Raw genomic sequence first — 14870 nt, forward strand, 5'->3', positions numbered from 1 at the left:
TGCGTGCGAATGAGATAGAGAGAGAGGGAGAGGGGGAAAGGGAGAGAGCATGGAATAGAGAAAGAAAGTCAGATAGTGCCCTTCCCCCCCTCCTAGAGTTCTACCACTTTAGTCCTTGGGGGTCACCGACCCCTACCATTCCTAACCCCATTTCACCAACCCCCTCAACAGGAGCAGAGGTCAACCAATCAGAGCGATGGGATGACACTAACACACCAGATGAACACGGCCTGCATGACTCCTTTCTTTACCCAGGAATCAACGGAGCGAGTGGTCTTTTAGAAAGCCATCAGTGGACGGACTTCTCTTTGTGTGTAAGTGGAGAATAACAGAGAGAGAGAGGTAGAGAGAGAGAGAGAGAGAGAGAGAGAGAGAGAGAGAGAGAGAGAAAAACCCAATGTAGTTCTGTCAGACGCGGTGACGAGAAAGGCTGCCACTCTGACAGCCAATTAGAAACAACTTCCTGAATCCTGTCCGATCTGACTTCCTGCTTGACAAATTCCCACCTTTCTCCTCTACTTTGTCAGGCTGGTGTGTGTGTGCGTGCGTGCGTCCATGCGTACGTGTGCTCAGACTAATGAATACTTGCCAGGTGCATGTGAGCTAATTAGAAGGTCTATTTTTAGACAACACGTGTGAGACCTTTCCTCCTTCTCTCTAGGTAGGGCGAAGTGGGTAGGATGAATGAAAGGAAGTAGATGGAGGACGGAAATATGATGAAGGGAGTATGGAAGGAAGGAAGGAATAACGAAAACGGCAAGAATGATGGAAAGGGGAGTTAAAAAAAGGAAAGGATGCCATATAGAAGGACAGAGGATAGAGTGACCCGGTGAAAGGTGTCACCAACACAAAACCTGCAGCGCTAGCCCCTCCAACGTCTGTCTTTCAGGAGAAAACAAACTCACTTGGGTGAAGTGAGGGGCGCCCACTGAATTTATACCAGTCACATGATGTCTCACGTCATCAATGTTTGTTTAACATTTGACCTAAACAAACATTAAAAGTAAGGGAAAAGTATCGGTTCGGCCCTTATTTGTCATATCAGTATATCGGTGAATGTGCCAGTCTAACCACCGATCCGACACGGGGGTAAGGGGTTAACACTATGGGCAGGTAAATAAAATGTTGTGACATGTGGAATTTGCTTTGGAGTTGCCCAAACTGCAATTGCACATTTTGAGTGAGGAGTCTGCTATAAACACAACATGAGATGTATAGCTAGATAGCTATAAACACAACACGAGATATATAGCTGAAGCGGAAGCGAATAAAATAAATAAAAATAGCACAAGTAGCAGATGATCGACTAGCTTGTAGATCTGCTACTTTTGTGTGACGCTCTAGTATGATCAAGTAGGGCATTCATTGACGAAAACACACAAAAGGTAAATATGGATACAAGAGGTCTCTGATATATACTATGACATTTGAGGTGATGTGTTCCCGAATTGAAACAAACAATAGGTGTTCCAGGTCTAAATGGGTTGCACAGACTCAAACATCCAGTCTTACCCAGACTGTGAGCATGGCCTCCAGGACTGCCCTGCGGGGGTTGTTCTTCGGTCTGACAGCTCTGGTTCCGGGTAGAGGCCGAGGTCGCCGGTTCACCTGGACTGTTCTGGGGCTCCAGGGGTGGAATGGGCTTCCACTGGCCCGCGGGCTGGGGCTGAATCTGGGGTATGGGTTTCCACAGAGCCCGGGCTGCGGGCGGTCGGGAACGGGAGGGACACTCCTCCGCTTCCTGGTTCTGCGTGTCGGTCTCCATCGGAGTCTCTCCCTGCTTCTCGTCGGGGGAGGCCTCGCCCGAAGCCTGGGCCTGGGCCTGGGGTTGGGGTTGACCCGGGGATTTGGCTCCTCCCTCGGGCTGAGGTTGTGATGGAGACTGGGTGTCGTCCTGGGGCTGGAAATCCTCATTGTCTTCCTCCATCTGATTCTAAAAAAAGAAAACACAAACATAGATACAAATCAAACGATGAAATTAAATAAAATCATGGTGAATGACGTTTAGCGAAGCAATGCATGAGAAGGAGAAGACGAAGAACACCTAGTCTTTAGTTTGACCTAGCCTAGTAGGGTCCCAGGTAACCATGTCATTGTTTGGTTGTCTAATTCAGGCACAATTGTATACATGATTACATGTCACACAGTGTGTTTGCGCTAATATATTAAAGTCTATCTCATGTTGATTAGGTGATGTAATGGTGATGTAAAACAAACGGTGCAAACACATACATTACCACTGCAACACACGCACGCACACGCAGCCTGCACCATTCACAGTTCACACGCACTTTGAGGATTGCAAAAATGTGCGTTATACATCAAATGCACTATTATTATTATTATTATTAGTAGTACTATTAGCAGCAAAAGTGGACAAAGGAAAATAAAGACAAAAGATGGGGTTGCAAAGAGGCACATCCTATAAGTATTCATCAGTATAAGTGTGGAGGCTGGAGGGCAGAAGAGCAAGCATTAAAATCAGTTTCTGACCGCGGTGTTCCCAGTGGCATCTTGCTCATGTCAAACACCACCAAGTGAGACTCCCCAACACGTCTATGTGACAGACAGTGGTGAGTACTGCCCTGTACTGAACTACTGTACTTTTTGTACTGTACCATTTAGAAGGGTTTTTTTTTTTTACCAATTGTACTCCACTACAATTATTTTAAAACTTTAGTTACTAGTTACTTTGTAGAGTTTGATTATTATTACAAAACATACAGCCCTATATACATTTTGCCCATTATAATATAGCCGATCTGCAAGCTCACAAGACAAGAAAAGACAGAGCTAATGATTATGAGACTAGACAAAACTAGAAAGACAATCCAACAAAGTATACGTTTATGGTATGGAAGTATGGAATTATATAGATGCAAGTAATGACCAAATATGTATTTGTAAATATATTAACATTTGTAATTTTAGACTCCGCTTCTGTTTTGTTTTTAGTTTTTAATCAAATATTTTATCTTCTAACTTCTAGCCGTGAGGCCCTGACTCAGCTTTAGCTAATTCATTCTATATTTTCTTATTTTATTCTTCAGAAACTGTCTTCATAGTCCATTAGTATGTGTGTGTGTGTGTGTGTGTGTGTGTGTGTGTGTGTGTGTGTGTGTGTGTGTGTGTGTGTGTGTGTGTGTGTGTGTGTGTGTGTGTGTGTGTGTGTGTGTGCGAGTGTGAGAGTGTGTGTGTGTGTGTGTGTGTGTGTGTTCATGCGTGCGTGCGCAAGCTGATTATCCAGAGTTGACGGGAAGACATTTACCTTCTCTCTCTCTCTCTCTCTCTCTCTCTCTCTCTCTCTCTCTCTCTCTCTCTCTCTCTCTCTCTCTCTCTCTCTCTCTCTCTCTCACACACACACACACACACACAACACACACACGATAAGTGGCCCATCCCCTTAAGTGAAAGTGTGTGCGTGCGTGCGTGCGTGCGTGCGTGCGTGCGTGCGTGCGTGCGTGCGTGCGTGCGTGCGTGCGTGCGTGCGTGCGTGGCGTGCGTGCGTGGCGTGCGCCTGTGTGGGTGGACCTGAGATAGAAGTAGGAAGTGGTAAATCTATTTAACAGCAGGGGGGGCAATTTCCCACTAAATGAAAAACAGGTTTATGGCACAGGAAAATACAGCCATCTATCACAATAACAGCTTAGCAGCAGATGCATAGGCATGGGTGGGCCTGGGTCAACTCGTGTGCAACTGTCACCCCTTTCAGATAGCAAAAGAAATACTGCAATTATGATCATGCAAATGCACGAGGAAGCTTTATTTATGTGGACATTTATTCACACATTGTGACGTGTCCATCACTGATCAAAATGTATAGCCTAGACTCCGGAACTTGAACTTGTTTTCCAGCACCACTGTGAGGAGGCCTAGTTCTCCGGAGAATGAATAATGTCATTCTATAGAGTATCAAATATCTATCGCGATTTTGGCAGCAAATTCTTATTTTAGTTTCAGTCATAGTCTGTTGAATAGTTTACTTTTAGTTTTAGTCACATTTTAGTCACCTGGAATGTCTTAGTGTTCCAGCTTCCTACCTAAATGACTGCCTCCCTAAATATGTCCCAAACCGCCCACTAAGGTCTTCCACTGCTGGCCTGCTCGCGTTGCCAAAAGAAATGGCAACTAAAAAATACGGGAAAGCAGCTTTTTGCTTCTATGGGCCGTCTGCATGGAACAAACTCCCACTGTACCTTCGTCAGGCAGCCTCTGTAGACATTTTTAAAGCTCAGCTCAAGACTCACTTCTACAACATTGCTTTTAATTGAGTTTTAATTTGCTGCATGTGGTGTTTTTATTATTATTTTATTTGTTTTTATCTATTTTTATTTATTTTATGTTCTTATATTCAATGTTGTTCTTTGCCATTGTTTTATCATTTTTACTACTTATGTTTTATTGTATTCTATTTTTGCCCTGTGAAGCACTTTGCGCTACATTTATGTATGAAAGGTGCTATACAAATAAAGTTTATTATTATTATTATTATTATTATTATTAGTGTTATTCTAGTTTCATATTCTAGTTTTTATTAGTCGACTAAATATCATAAGACTTTTGTCGACTAAATCTACAGTTGATTTGGTCGACTAAAATATATTTTTGGCGGGCCTTGCTGCCGTCGTAATGACTGTTTTTACACTTGCTGAAAATAGCCGATCTACAAGCTCACAGCGCGTCCCAGCGCGACGCATTGTGAGCTTGTAGATCTGCTATTTTCAGCATGCAACCAAGTGTAAAATGACTGACACTGGATATCTTGTCCACTAGTCCCTTCCTAACATTTTAGTCTTGTTTTTATTTGTTGACGAAATCGTCAGTATATTTAGTCTTAGTTTTAGTCATCATATCTTAGTTTGCATCTAGTTTCCATTTAGTTTTTGTCAGTGAAAAAAGGTAGCATATACACCGTAATGATATTGCCGGAAACACATAAAGAGATGAATGACCATAACAGGTCTGCAACTCTGAGAGTGTACAAATATATTTTTTATCCCACGATTTTGTAACCCATTTTTCACCCCTGTGTCAATCATCTAATGTGATCCTGGGCTCTACACACCCTCCGCCAACCTGGGGAGAGCAACGGACTTAACTCATGCTTCCTTCATGCTTGAGTGTCCAAGTTGCTCCTTTACACCTGACAGGGGGGAGTTTCCCTGGTTGGACGTAGCGCGTGGAAGGAACACGTTATTCCAACCCGTTCCTTTCCCCTCCATCAGGCGCCCCGGCTGGCCAGGGGGAGGCAGTTTAGAGACCAGGATTACTGCATGTTTCCCCTTTTGGTGTTAGCATTATGTTATGCTTTAGCTATTGAAAAATAGCAGATCTACAAGCCACCGAGTGGCGCGCTACGAGCTTGTAGGTCTGCTATTTTTGAAAAATCGTAGAACGACTGACATAGAAACATAGCTTTTTCAGAAAACTGTCAGGATGTAGAAGACACTTTTAGAATCTAATCTCAGGTCAAAATGGGTTAAGGCCATACATACTGATGACCCCTGCCCTGATCCGGTAGCATGTATGGAGAAGAGACTATATGGTGAACGTACCTGCACTTGTCTTCGGGGACAGCTCAAGGTCTTCCTCCCGGCCTTCACCATAGCGCTCCCCTCTCCTCTCCTCTCGCTCGCAGCACAACACCTGGCTCCTACGTCCATGGTTAGATTAGTACAAAGAAAAAAATAGTTATTTTCATAACCACTTAAGCCATATACACGTCTTTGTACTGAAAAACTTTGTTTCATTTAGCCTACAAAATATACATAACATCTTGATGGGTTTTGACAAATGTACCCAAAATATTAGTTCATGTGGATAACAATTAACAAACTACAATTATGAAACATATCAGACAGTCTACATTTGCCAAAAGGAAATGCATACTATACTGTCTGACCAGCAGCAGGGATAAAACATAATCCCCACTAGCCAATCACGAAAGATGTTCGTCGACTACCTTTTTCCACTGACGAAAACTAAATGGAAGCTAAATAAAAAACTAAGCTATGATGACTAAAACTAAGACTACCGGTAAATATACTGACAATTTCATCAACAAATAAAACTATAGTGGACAAGAGATCCAGTATAAGTCATTTTACAATTAGTTGCATGCTGAAAATGTTGTACTAATTATAAAAACCTTTTAAAATAGTTCAAATAGCCGATCTACAAGCTCACAATGTTTCGATGTTGATCGGCTAGTTGAACTATTTTAAAATGTTTGTTTTTTTAAATAGTAAAAAATGGCAAATTAGTTTAGGGATAAGAGAGAAGGGATAAGGGTGTCTCAGGATGGAGCCCAGGGACTCATTAGCACATGCACACCACTGACTTTTTACAGGATGGATCACCATTCGAGAAATACATGAACCTTCCTGCTAATTGGACTGCAGTGCAGATCAACTGAGCTTGTCTCCTGTGTGTCCCTGTGACTTTGGTGCACATCGGTGTTGTTTTCCTCGACTAAAACCATGACGAAAAATGTTCGTCGACTAGACTTTTATCACTGTCGAAAACTAAATGGAAACGAAATGAAAACAAAGCTATAACTAAAACTATGACTAAATATACTGTCGATTTTGTCAACAAATAAGACTAAAATGTTAGGAAGGGACTAGTGGACAAGAGATCCAGTATAAGTCATTTTACACTTGGTTGCATGCTGAAAATAGCAGATCTACAAGCTCACAACTGAGCTTGTAGATCGGCTATAGTGTAAAATCAGCCATTACGACGGCATCAAGGCCCGCCAAAATACATCGACTAAATCAACTGTAGATTTAGTCGACTAAAATCTTATATTTTAGTCGACTGAAACTAGACTAACACTAAAACATTACAGGTGACTAAAATGTGACTAAAACTAGATGAAAACTATTCAAGAGAATATGACTAAAATTTAAATTAAAATGTGCTGCTAAAAACAACACTGCTGCACATAGGGCCAACTGTCATGATGATGGCAGACATTTCTTTAGAGAGAGAGAGAGAGAGAGAGAGAGAGAGAGAGAGAGAGAGAGAGAGAGAGAGAGAGAGAGAGAGAGAGAGAGGAAACTAGTTTTAAAATAAATGTAGTGGACTCGTGGAGTAGAAGTAAAAGTATTTGAAATGGGAAATACAGTAAAGTACAGATACCTACAAATTGTGACTTGGTAACACCAATCGACCAATGGTCCTGTGTGAGACTATTGGAGGGCAGAGCTTCTGCTGCCCTCTAGTGGTTATTCCCAGTTAAAACTTAAATTGACTTAATTCATTAAATGAACTGCAGCACCTGCACTTGACCTTAGTGGAGTCAACTTTTGATGTGTAATCATTTAGGACAACAGAAGAAAGAAAGAAAGAAAGAAAGAAAGAAAGAAAGAAAGAAAGAAATCCCACAGCTGGGATTCTAAACAGGATTTTAATTGAATAGGGTTATTTACCAGTCTATGAATGAACCAAGCTCATTACACAATCACATACTATTACAGCATATACACTTGACTTCAAGAGACACCCCCCCCCCACGCCCCACACACCACACACACACACACACACACACACACACACACACACACACACACACACACACACAGCCTATTTTTTACCGCATCAACCACAGCATAAGACATTGAACATCAGACTTATATTACAATAAATGAGAAGAAGAAAAAGAAGATCAATATGACCTATTTCATCCCACAGCTGGTGGGGGGGCAGTTAGCGATTAAGTGGCGTGCTCAGGGACACCTCTCTGACACATTCGCTCGAGGCGGGATTTGAACCTGGGACCTTCCGTTTTGCACGACGGGCTCAATCTCCACCCAATTCAGCTCATAGCCTCCCGTCTACAAAGCCAGACGAATTATGAATAAAACAGTGACAATGACGTATCATCCCCATTGTCATTCCTTGGGACGGTGGCCTCGGATTCTTCCACGAGATGCCGCCGAGGACAACGTCACAGGGCTGGTGACACTTCCACCAGAGAGACTGTGCTAGAACATCCATCAACCACCTCCACCTGGCCTGACACAGTGAACCTGCAGTACCGCCCAACGGCCACATGAGGGAGACAAACCCATAGATTCTGAAGTTGGACAGGCCTGAAAAGTTTGTGGGTGATGTCACTAGTGTTCCCAGACATAACATGATGGTACTCTGCCTTCTTTAGCTACGCAATTATGTCACTGGTACTTATTATTCCCCACAGTATGATGCCACGGTGGATGCTTATGTCATGTTCTTACTGTACACAGATTATGTCACAGTTCCTTATCCTAAACAGATGATCATGTCACAGCTGTTTATTCGATACTGGTTCACACTGGTTCTCACAGTGGAGTCCAGGGACCCAGAAAAATGAGGAACACTTTTTTTTAATATATATATATATATATATATATATATATATATATATATATATATATATATATATATATATATATATATATAAATTTAAAATAGCCAATATTTTTTACGCCATTTTTCTCCCCAATTTAGTTATGACAATTGATTCCTCGCAAAACACACATTGCTGTGTTGTCACTGTTGTTGGCTCACCTGCCAGCGAGGAGCTCCCACCAGGAGGCCTACTCTTCCCGTGCCTCCCCAGCCCATAGGAGTACCAAGTGTCACCCTCCTCGCCCGGCTTCCCTCCCCTGAACACGGGCCAATTGTGTTCATGTAGACGCCCCGACAAAACCTGTTGCACCACGGTGAATTCAACCCCACAGCCTCCGGGTCCCTGGCACAAAGTCTTTTCAGGTGGGGGTCCAAGTCCAAATATTTAGGAAAACAGTGTTCCGTCATGTTGTGTAAAGGACTGGCTCACAAGACAAAGCTTCACACGAAAGAAACATTTTTGTTAGAGTAAAGACTTTATCTTAACACATTTCGGTCCAGAGCACACAGGAAGGAGCTCCCAGTAGAGTCCAAGGGAAACTGTCAGGTAAAAACGTCTGTAAATGGTGTTGCCCCAAATTACTTAAACCACCTCCACCTGCAGGTCACACTGCTAGGTCTAGTGTAGCAAGTCTGACACTGGTAAAGACTAGTAGTCAAGCTGGACCGTCAAACCGCTTTCGGGAAAGGTTATAAATCGGTACACATGGACTGCATGATTTCCCACATATCTACCGGTGTCGTTCAATAATGACCGACCAGTATAATGGCCAGGGCTAGTGATGGAAGAGGTACTCACATGTTCTACTTAAGTAAAAGTATCAAAACTGTTGTTTAGTGATAATAATCTAAATCTGTAAACTGTGCAAAGTAACTAAAGCTGTCAAATAATTGTAGTGGCGTTAAAAGTACAATATTTGCTCCTGAGCTGTATTGGAGTAGAAGTATAATTATTGAAAATTGGAAATACAGAAGATTAGAAAGTAAAAAATACCTCATAATTGTCCAAAAAAAGTACAGTACTTGAGTAAATGTACTTATATACTTTACACCTCTGTCCACCAGGGTTATACACTGGTCCGACTCTAATTACTTAGTAGCCAGATGGGTAATAGTAATTCCAGATACTCAGTTCAAATCCATGGTAGAAGAGGAAAGTTACATAGTGCAGCTCTAAGGCAAAACGGAGTTGTGTTGTATGTTGCTCGTTGAATGGACCAGAATTAGGATAACCGGAAGTGTGTACCTTAGCTTGTGCTTCAGAATAATGCCATATTGTATGTGAGTACTCTGTACTGTATATATCTATTATTTCCTTTTAGTTTTTATATGCGAACACACACTCTTCTGTGACATCTATAAGTCCTGAGAACTGATTTGCACTTTTAATTGGCCATGTACATTGATGTTGCATCCATGCAATTCCATGCAATTTTCTTCTTTTTAATAATAATTTAAAAAAACATGACATTGTCATATCCCTACCCCAACTTCCCAAAATACTTCTTTGTAAGAAAATTGGCAAATATGGCAAATTTACAACCTACGTGACACGTGAGTTTGTAGATCTGCTTCAAAGAAAGAAAAATAAATAATAGGTAATTCGATTTTTTTCGTCTTTTTTTTTTTATAAATATGGGACATTTCAACCAATTCTGAACATTTGCCCAAAACGGTGATGTGAGGGTTAACGTGCATTTAAATAAAATAAAGGCCCAATGTTGTTTGGCTGCCAGCAGTGAATCAAGAGGCTTTGATTTACCACTCACTCATACATACAGGTACAATCAGTGAAATCTGAGTGACTGAGTGATAACAACATCAGCATAATATATTTACCACTCACTCGTACAGGTACAAGCAGTGAAATCTGAGTGACTGAGTGATAAAAACATCAGCATAAAGTCATAATACAGGGTTTCAAAGGAGAAAGATATTCGCCAACTACCTTTTTTCACTGACAAAAACTAAATAAAAACTAACGTAGGTATGGCGACTGAAACTATGACTAAATATAATGACAATTTGATCAGTGGTGAAGAGATCCAATAGAACTAAAAAGTCAAGTAATTTGTGGAGTTGCGCTCTGAAAATAGCAGATCTACAAGGTCATAACACGTGGCGCTGCCTGTCACGGTGTCGTGTCGTGAGCTTGTAGATCGGCTATTTTCAGCATGCAACCAAGTGTAAAATCAGCCCTTAATACGCTATCAAGGCCTGCCAGGCTGCCAACATACATTTCTGTCGACTACGTTCTAAGTTCTACGACTAAATCAAAATTTGCTGGAAAGAAGCTAAAAGAACAAAAAAACAAGACATAAAAGATGAAAATAAGGCTAAAAGAAAGGACAGGCACACCCCAAACGTTCTGTAAAGAGAAATACTTGGGCGCCAATGGCAGTGTTTTACGGTGTGTACCACATAGGCTCAGCGAATCTAGGGTTCGATTCCGGAGCTCGGCGGAGAATGTCACTTCCCGCTCTCCCCCTTCACGGTGGACTATCAAATAAACTGCCTGGTTAATTGAATAATCAATTAGCCTAAATGATTGACGGGAAGTTAATGGAATGAAAGTTTAGTAATCAAATAAACATTTTGTCCTTCTCTGCGTCTAACATATGGTAGGCTACAGGGCTCTACATCATTTGAACACTGTAAAAACAATGGATTGTCTGGTAGGAAGAAAGATTCAGCGGATGGTACCTGATGGTTAATTTATCATTTATTATACTTTTGGCCTTTATTATAATTTCACACATTCAATCATACATACAGTATTGCATGCATTGTAGAGTGAATTCCAGGGACCCTCTGGGTTACTTGAGGGGGCTCCAAATAGACACAGGTCTGTAACTCTGAAAGTGTACAAATGGAATATGGAACCAAAATGTGGATCCATTCCATAAAGGTTCCATTTGTACACTGGAAATAAAGGTAATGGGTCGCTCACACCAAGACTGCATTTCAGTTTTTATTCTTGCATGAAGGATTTGTACACTCTCATGGTTATGGTGGTCCTTGAAATTAAAGTTTGACAACCACCGGTATTGTAATTATATAGAAGACGTGATGTCAACATACCAGCTCTGACAGTGTGGAAATGGTATACTGATTTATAAGCCAACAGAGGTGACGCATTTGACGTTATATTAAAGAGAAAACAAATAAGGCCGTACATAAAGTTCTGCTTCATTGTGGCGTTATTGTACTTTTTATGTTTTGTATGTGTCTGTGGAGTTAATATTATTCTAATAGACCCCGGAGTGTGGTTATAATATTCAAATATGTCTTCCCTGTGTATTTTTGGTTTCTTCCTGAAAGCTGAAAGCCGTTCAATTTACGCATTTAACAGACTCTCTAAATCCAGAGCGATTTACAGTAAGCAAGAACAACACATGGTAAATAAATAGATACATAGAAATAGTCATCAATAATCATAAGCAAGCTAAGAGGCTTGAGTATACAATATAGAGTGCTACGTGCAAGTCTACATCCTCCACCCCTAACCCCTCCCCCATTATCATACAACAACAGTTGTGGGTGAGGTTTAAGTTCAGGTGGGAGATGCTAAGGTGAAAACCTGGTATACTTAACACATTCCGTGCGTTACAGCCTAATATAACATGCCACAGTCACTGCCAGTATTGTTTAATTACCTTTGGAGCATATGCCGAAGTATTTGTGATTTGGAAGAACAAACAACAAATAGTAATCGCACATAGATCCAAGTGTAAAAGGCTGTTCACTTGCATTGAACACATTTTCCCAGAAGCCCCTGCAAGCCAGTGGATAGGTCGATTTCCGGTTACATCATCAAAACGCGTCACGTTGTCCGTGACAAAGCAGTTTTCAAGTCATTACAAAACGGCGAATTAAACATGTTAGCGGGTTTAGCGTATTACGCAGGGAAGCTATGAACTGGTGGGTGTGGCCACATAAAAACATAGTTTTAACACTTTCTGTACAGTAAAATAATAAAAAATTAAATAAATCTTCCTCAGAGTCATATAGTAAAATCATAGTACCTGATGATCATGTTTTAGGGGGGAATCATGGCACTGCATCTTTAAGTTCTTACCCATTTAAACCCTATATATACTTGGAGTATGGAGTCCCCCTGGACTCCATACTAGATTGGCTCTTTTCCTCCTCAATGCTAACACCTCTTCACTTAAAATAGCTGATACACAGCGCCTTTTCACCAAATGTTACTCCTAGAATAGGGACGATGGGGTTCATGTGGTTTAACAGGTTGATACTGTTGATGCGGACACAATTGAGGATGCTAGACTGTATAATGTTTTGTTTTTTTATGACAGGAACAATAACCTTTAAATCAGGGCCGAATGGAATATGAAGTTCGATTTGAAGGATGGCTAGTACCTGCCCAAATGGCTCAACTCACCAGCCACAACAAACCTTGCAAAATTGGTCATTTCCCACCAGTCAATATGTGCCTGGGGATTCTGTGTGCAGTCAGTGCCGCCGCTAATAGGCACATGCACAGCACGCACTGTGGTGCGTAGGGCAGCACGCACTGTGGTGCGTAGGGCAGCACGCACTGTGGTGCGTAGGGCAGCACGCACTGTGGTGCGTAGGGCAGCACGCACTGTGGTGCGTAGGGCAGCACGCACTGTGGTGCGTAGGGCAGCACGGTGCAGGAGGAGGCATAACAATGTGCCAAGCCGATCGTGGACATTTCTATGCCGCCGAATAACAACAAGTCACAACCTGTGTGCGTCCTCGAGTTGCATGTGTGCCCATGTGGATCTGCTCAGAGCATCCTCCCCACCCGGTCTGGGGGCCAGCAGCAGTCCTGTGTGTGTGTGTGTGTGTGTGTGTGTGTGTGTGTGTGTGTGTGTGTGTGTGTGTGTGTGTGTGTGTGTGTGTGTTTATTAGAATACGCACAAATAAGTTCATAGTATACATGCAAGCAAGCAGTGAGGCACACACACAATTCCAAAAGCAGTTTAGACACAGGTCGGAGTACCATGAGGTAAATAGGTTTTCAATGCAATGGGTCCCAGGACCCAGGGGTGGTCTTTTAGATGGGTCCCAAGGACATTTTATGAGTCCTACAGAGTACAGTACTGAGTACAGTATTGCATCCCAGGACCCCCAGAGGGTGACATGATTGCGTCCTCTCTCATTTTAGTGAGTCTTAAAGGGCCTTGCAAACGTGAAGCGAGGAACGCAGGCGTCGTTGCCTGGATCAACACAGGTCTCCTCCAGTTGAAGAGGGGCGCAACAACGCATGCGTAAAATAAAAGCTCAACAGAATCCGGGTCTGGTGAGTCGCGGGCGTGTGCACGTAACGAGCACGCGCGCAACAAATTCACGGGACCACGCTCATGTAAATACGCTTGCGTTGTCGCAACGCGACTTCTCAGAGCAAAAACGCAGGTCTCATTGAAAATGATTTCAATTAACTATAGGTGCGTTTTATCGCTCCCCTTAAAGGGACACTTCACCCTTTATGCAAAAAAATATATGTTAATGACGTTTAGAAGCTTTAGATCACTTTCCTGGGGGTATTTATGTGTGTAATATGTGGTTTTAGATATTTTAGATTGTAGCAGTGAGCCTTTTGTCTCTGATGTCATGGACACTGGTCTCACTACCTTCTTGGACTACAATTCCCATAATTATTTGGTGCACTGCTCCTCCTTGTGGATAGGGGGGAGAGCTGTCTTACTGAGACAACATGTAGTCCAGGAAGGAAGTGAGCCCAGTGTCCATGACATCAGAGACAACAGGCTCACTGCTACAATCTAAAATATCTAAAACCACATATTACACACATGGATACCCCCAGGAAAGTGATCTAAAGCTTCTAAACGTCATTAACATATATTTTTTTGCAAAAAGGGTGAAGTGTCCCTTTAAGGATGCAGGACGCGGGCTACATGCACCAGTGGAGTATGCAGCGTCGCCGTCGACACAGATATCCAAAGCACCCACCTACACGCTATACGTATAATAGAGCATTAAACTGCATAGATGTCACCTTGCAAGACGTACACAGAGTTGATGTACTTTTAGACCCGAGACCGATTCTGAACATGAAGTCTAAATCCTAACTTAACATGTTTCTTCCATAGAGAATCTAAAAAGAATGACACAGATGATTCCCAGATTGAACGGCGTAAACTAAAGACGCCCAGGTTACACAGGACAGGTGTACGTTAAAAACACACATACACCAGTAGTAGTATTACACACCCACATGTGGAGGAGTGCACTCAAGCATGCGCGTGGCGCACACACGCGCACACACACACACACACACACACACACACACACACACACACACACACCCACACACACACAAACACCCCAAATCCCCACCAAAGAAATATATTAAATAAATATGTATATAATTACAGTAAAATGCAATCAGGGTGTTGCCATGGTGACAAGGTGCATAGTGACTCTGGTAATGAGAGCAGCAACCTGGCTGGCTGGCTGACTGACTG

General features: G+C 42.2%; 1 protein-coding gene across 1 annotated transcript in view; it reads right to left on the reverse strand.

The window, feature by feature from the left end:
• znf800b (zinc finger protein 800b) overlaps positions 1 to 14870 on the reverse strand; it is a 47478-nt gene that overhangs the window by 19388 nt on the left and 13220 nt on the right. Inside the window, 2 exon segments of the mRNA XM_080757176.1 lie at positions 1513 to 1933; positions 5556 to 5653. Coding sequence (XP_080613302.1) covers positions 1513 to 1933; positions 5556 to 5606 — 472 coding nt within the window. The 5' untranslated portion in view covers positions 5607 to 5653.

Source organism: Protomyctophum bolini (genome assembly GCF_963924005.1).
Source record: "Protomyctophum bolini genome assembly, chromosome: 23".
Lineage (NCBI taxonomy): Eukaryota > Metazoa > Chordata > Actinopteri > Myctophiformes > Myctophidae > Protomyctophum > Protomyctophum bolini.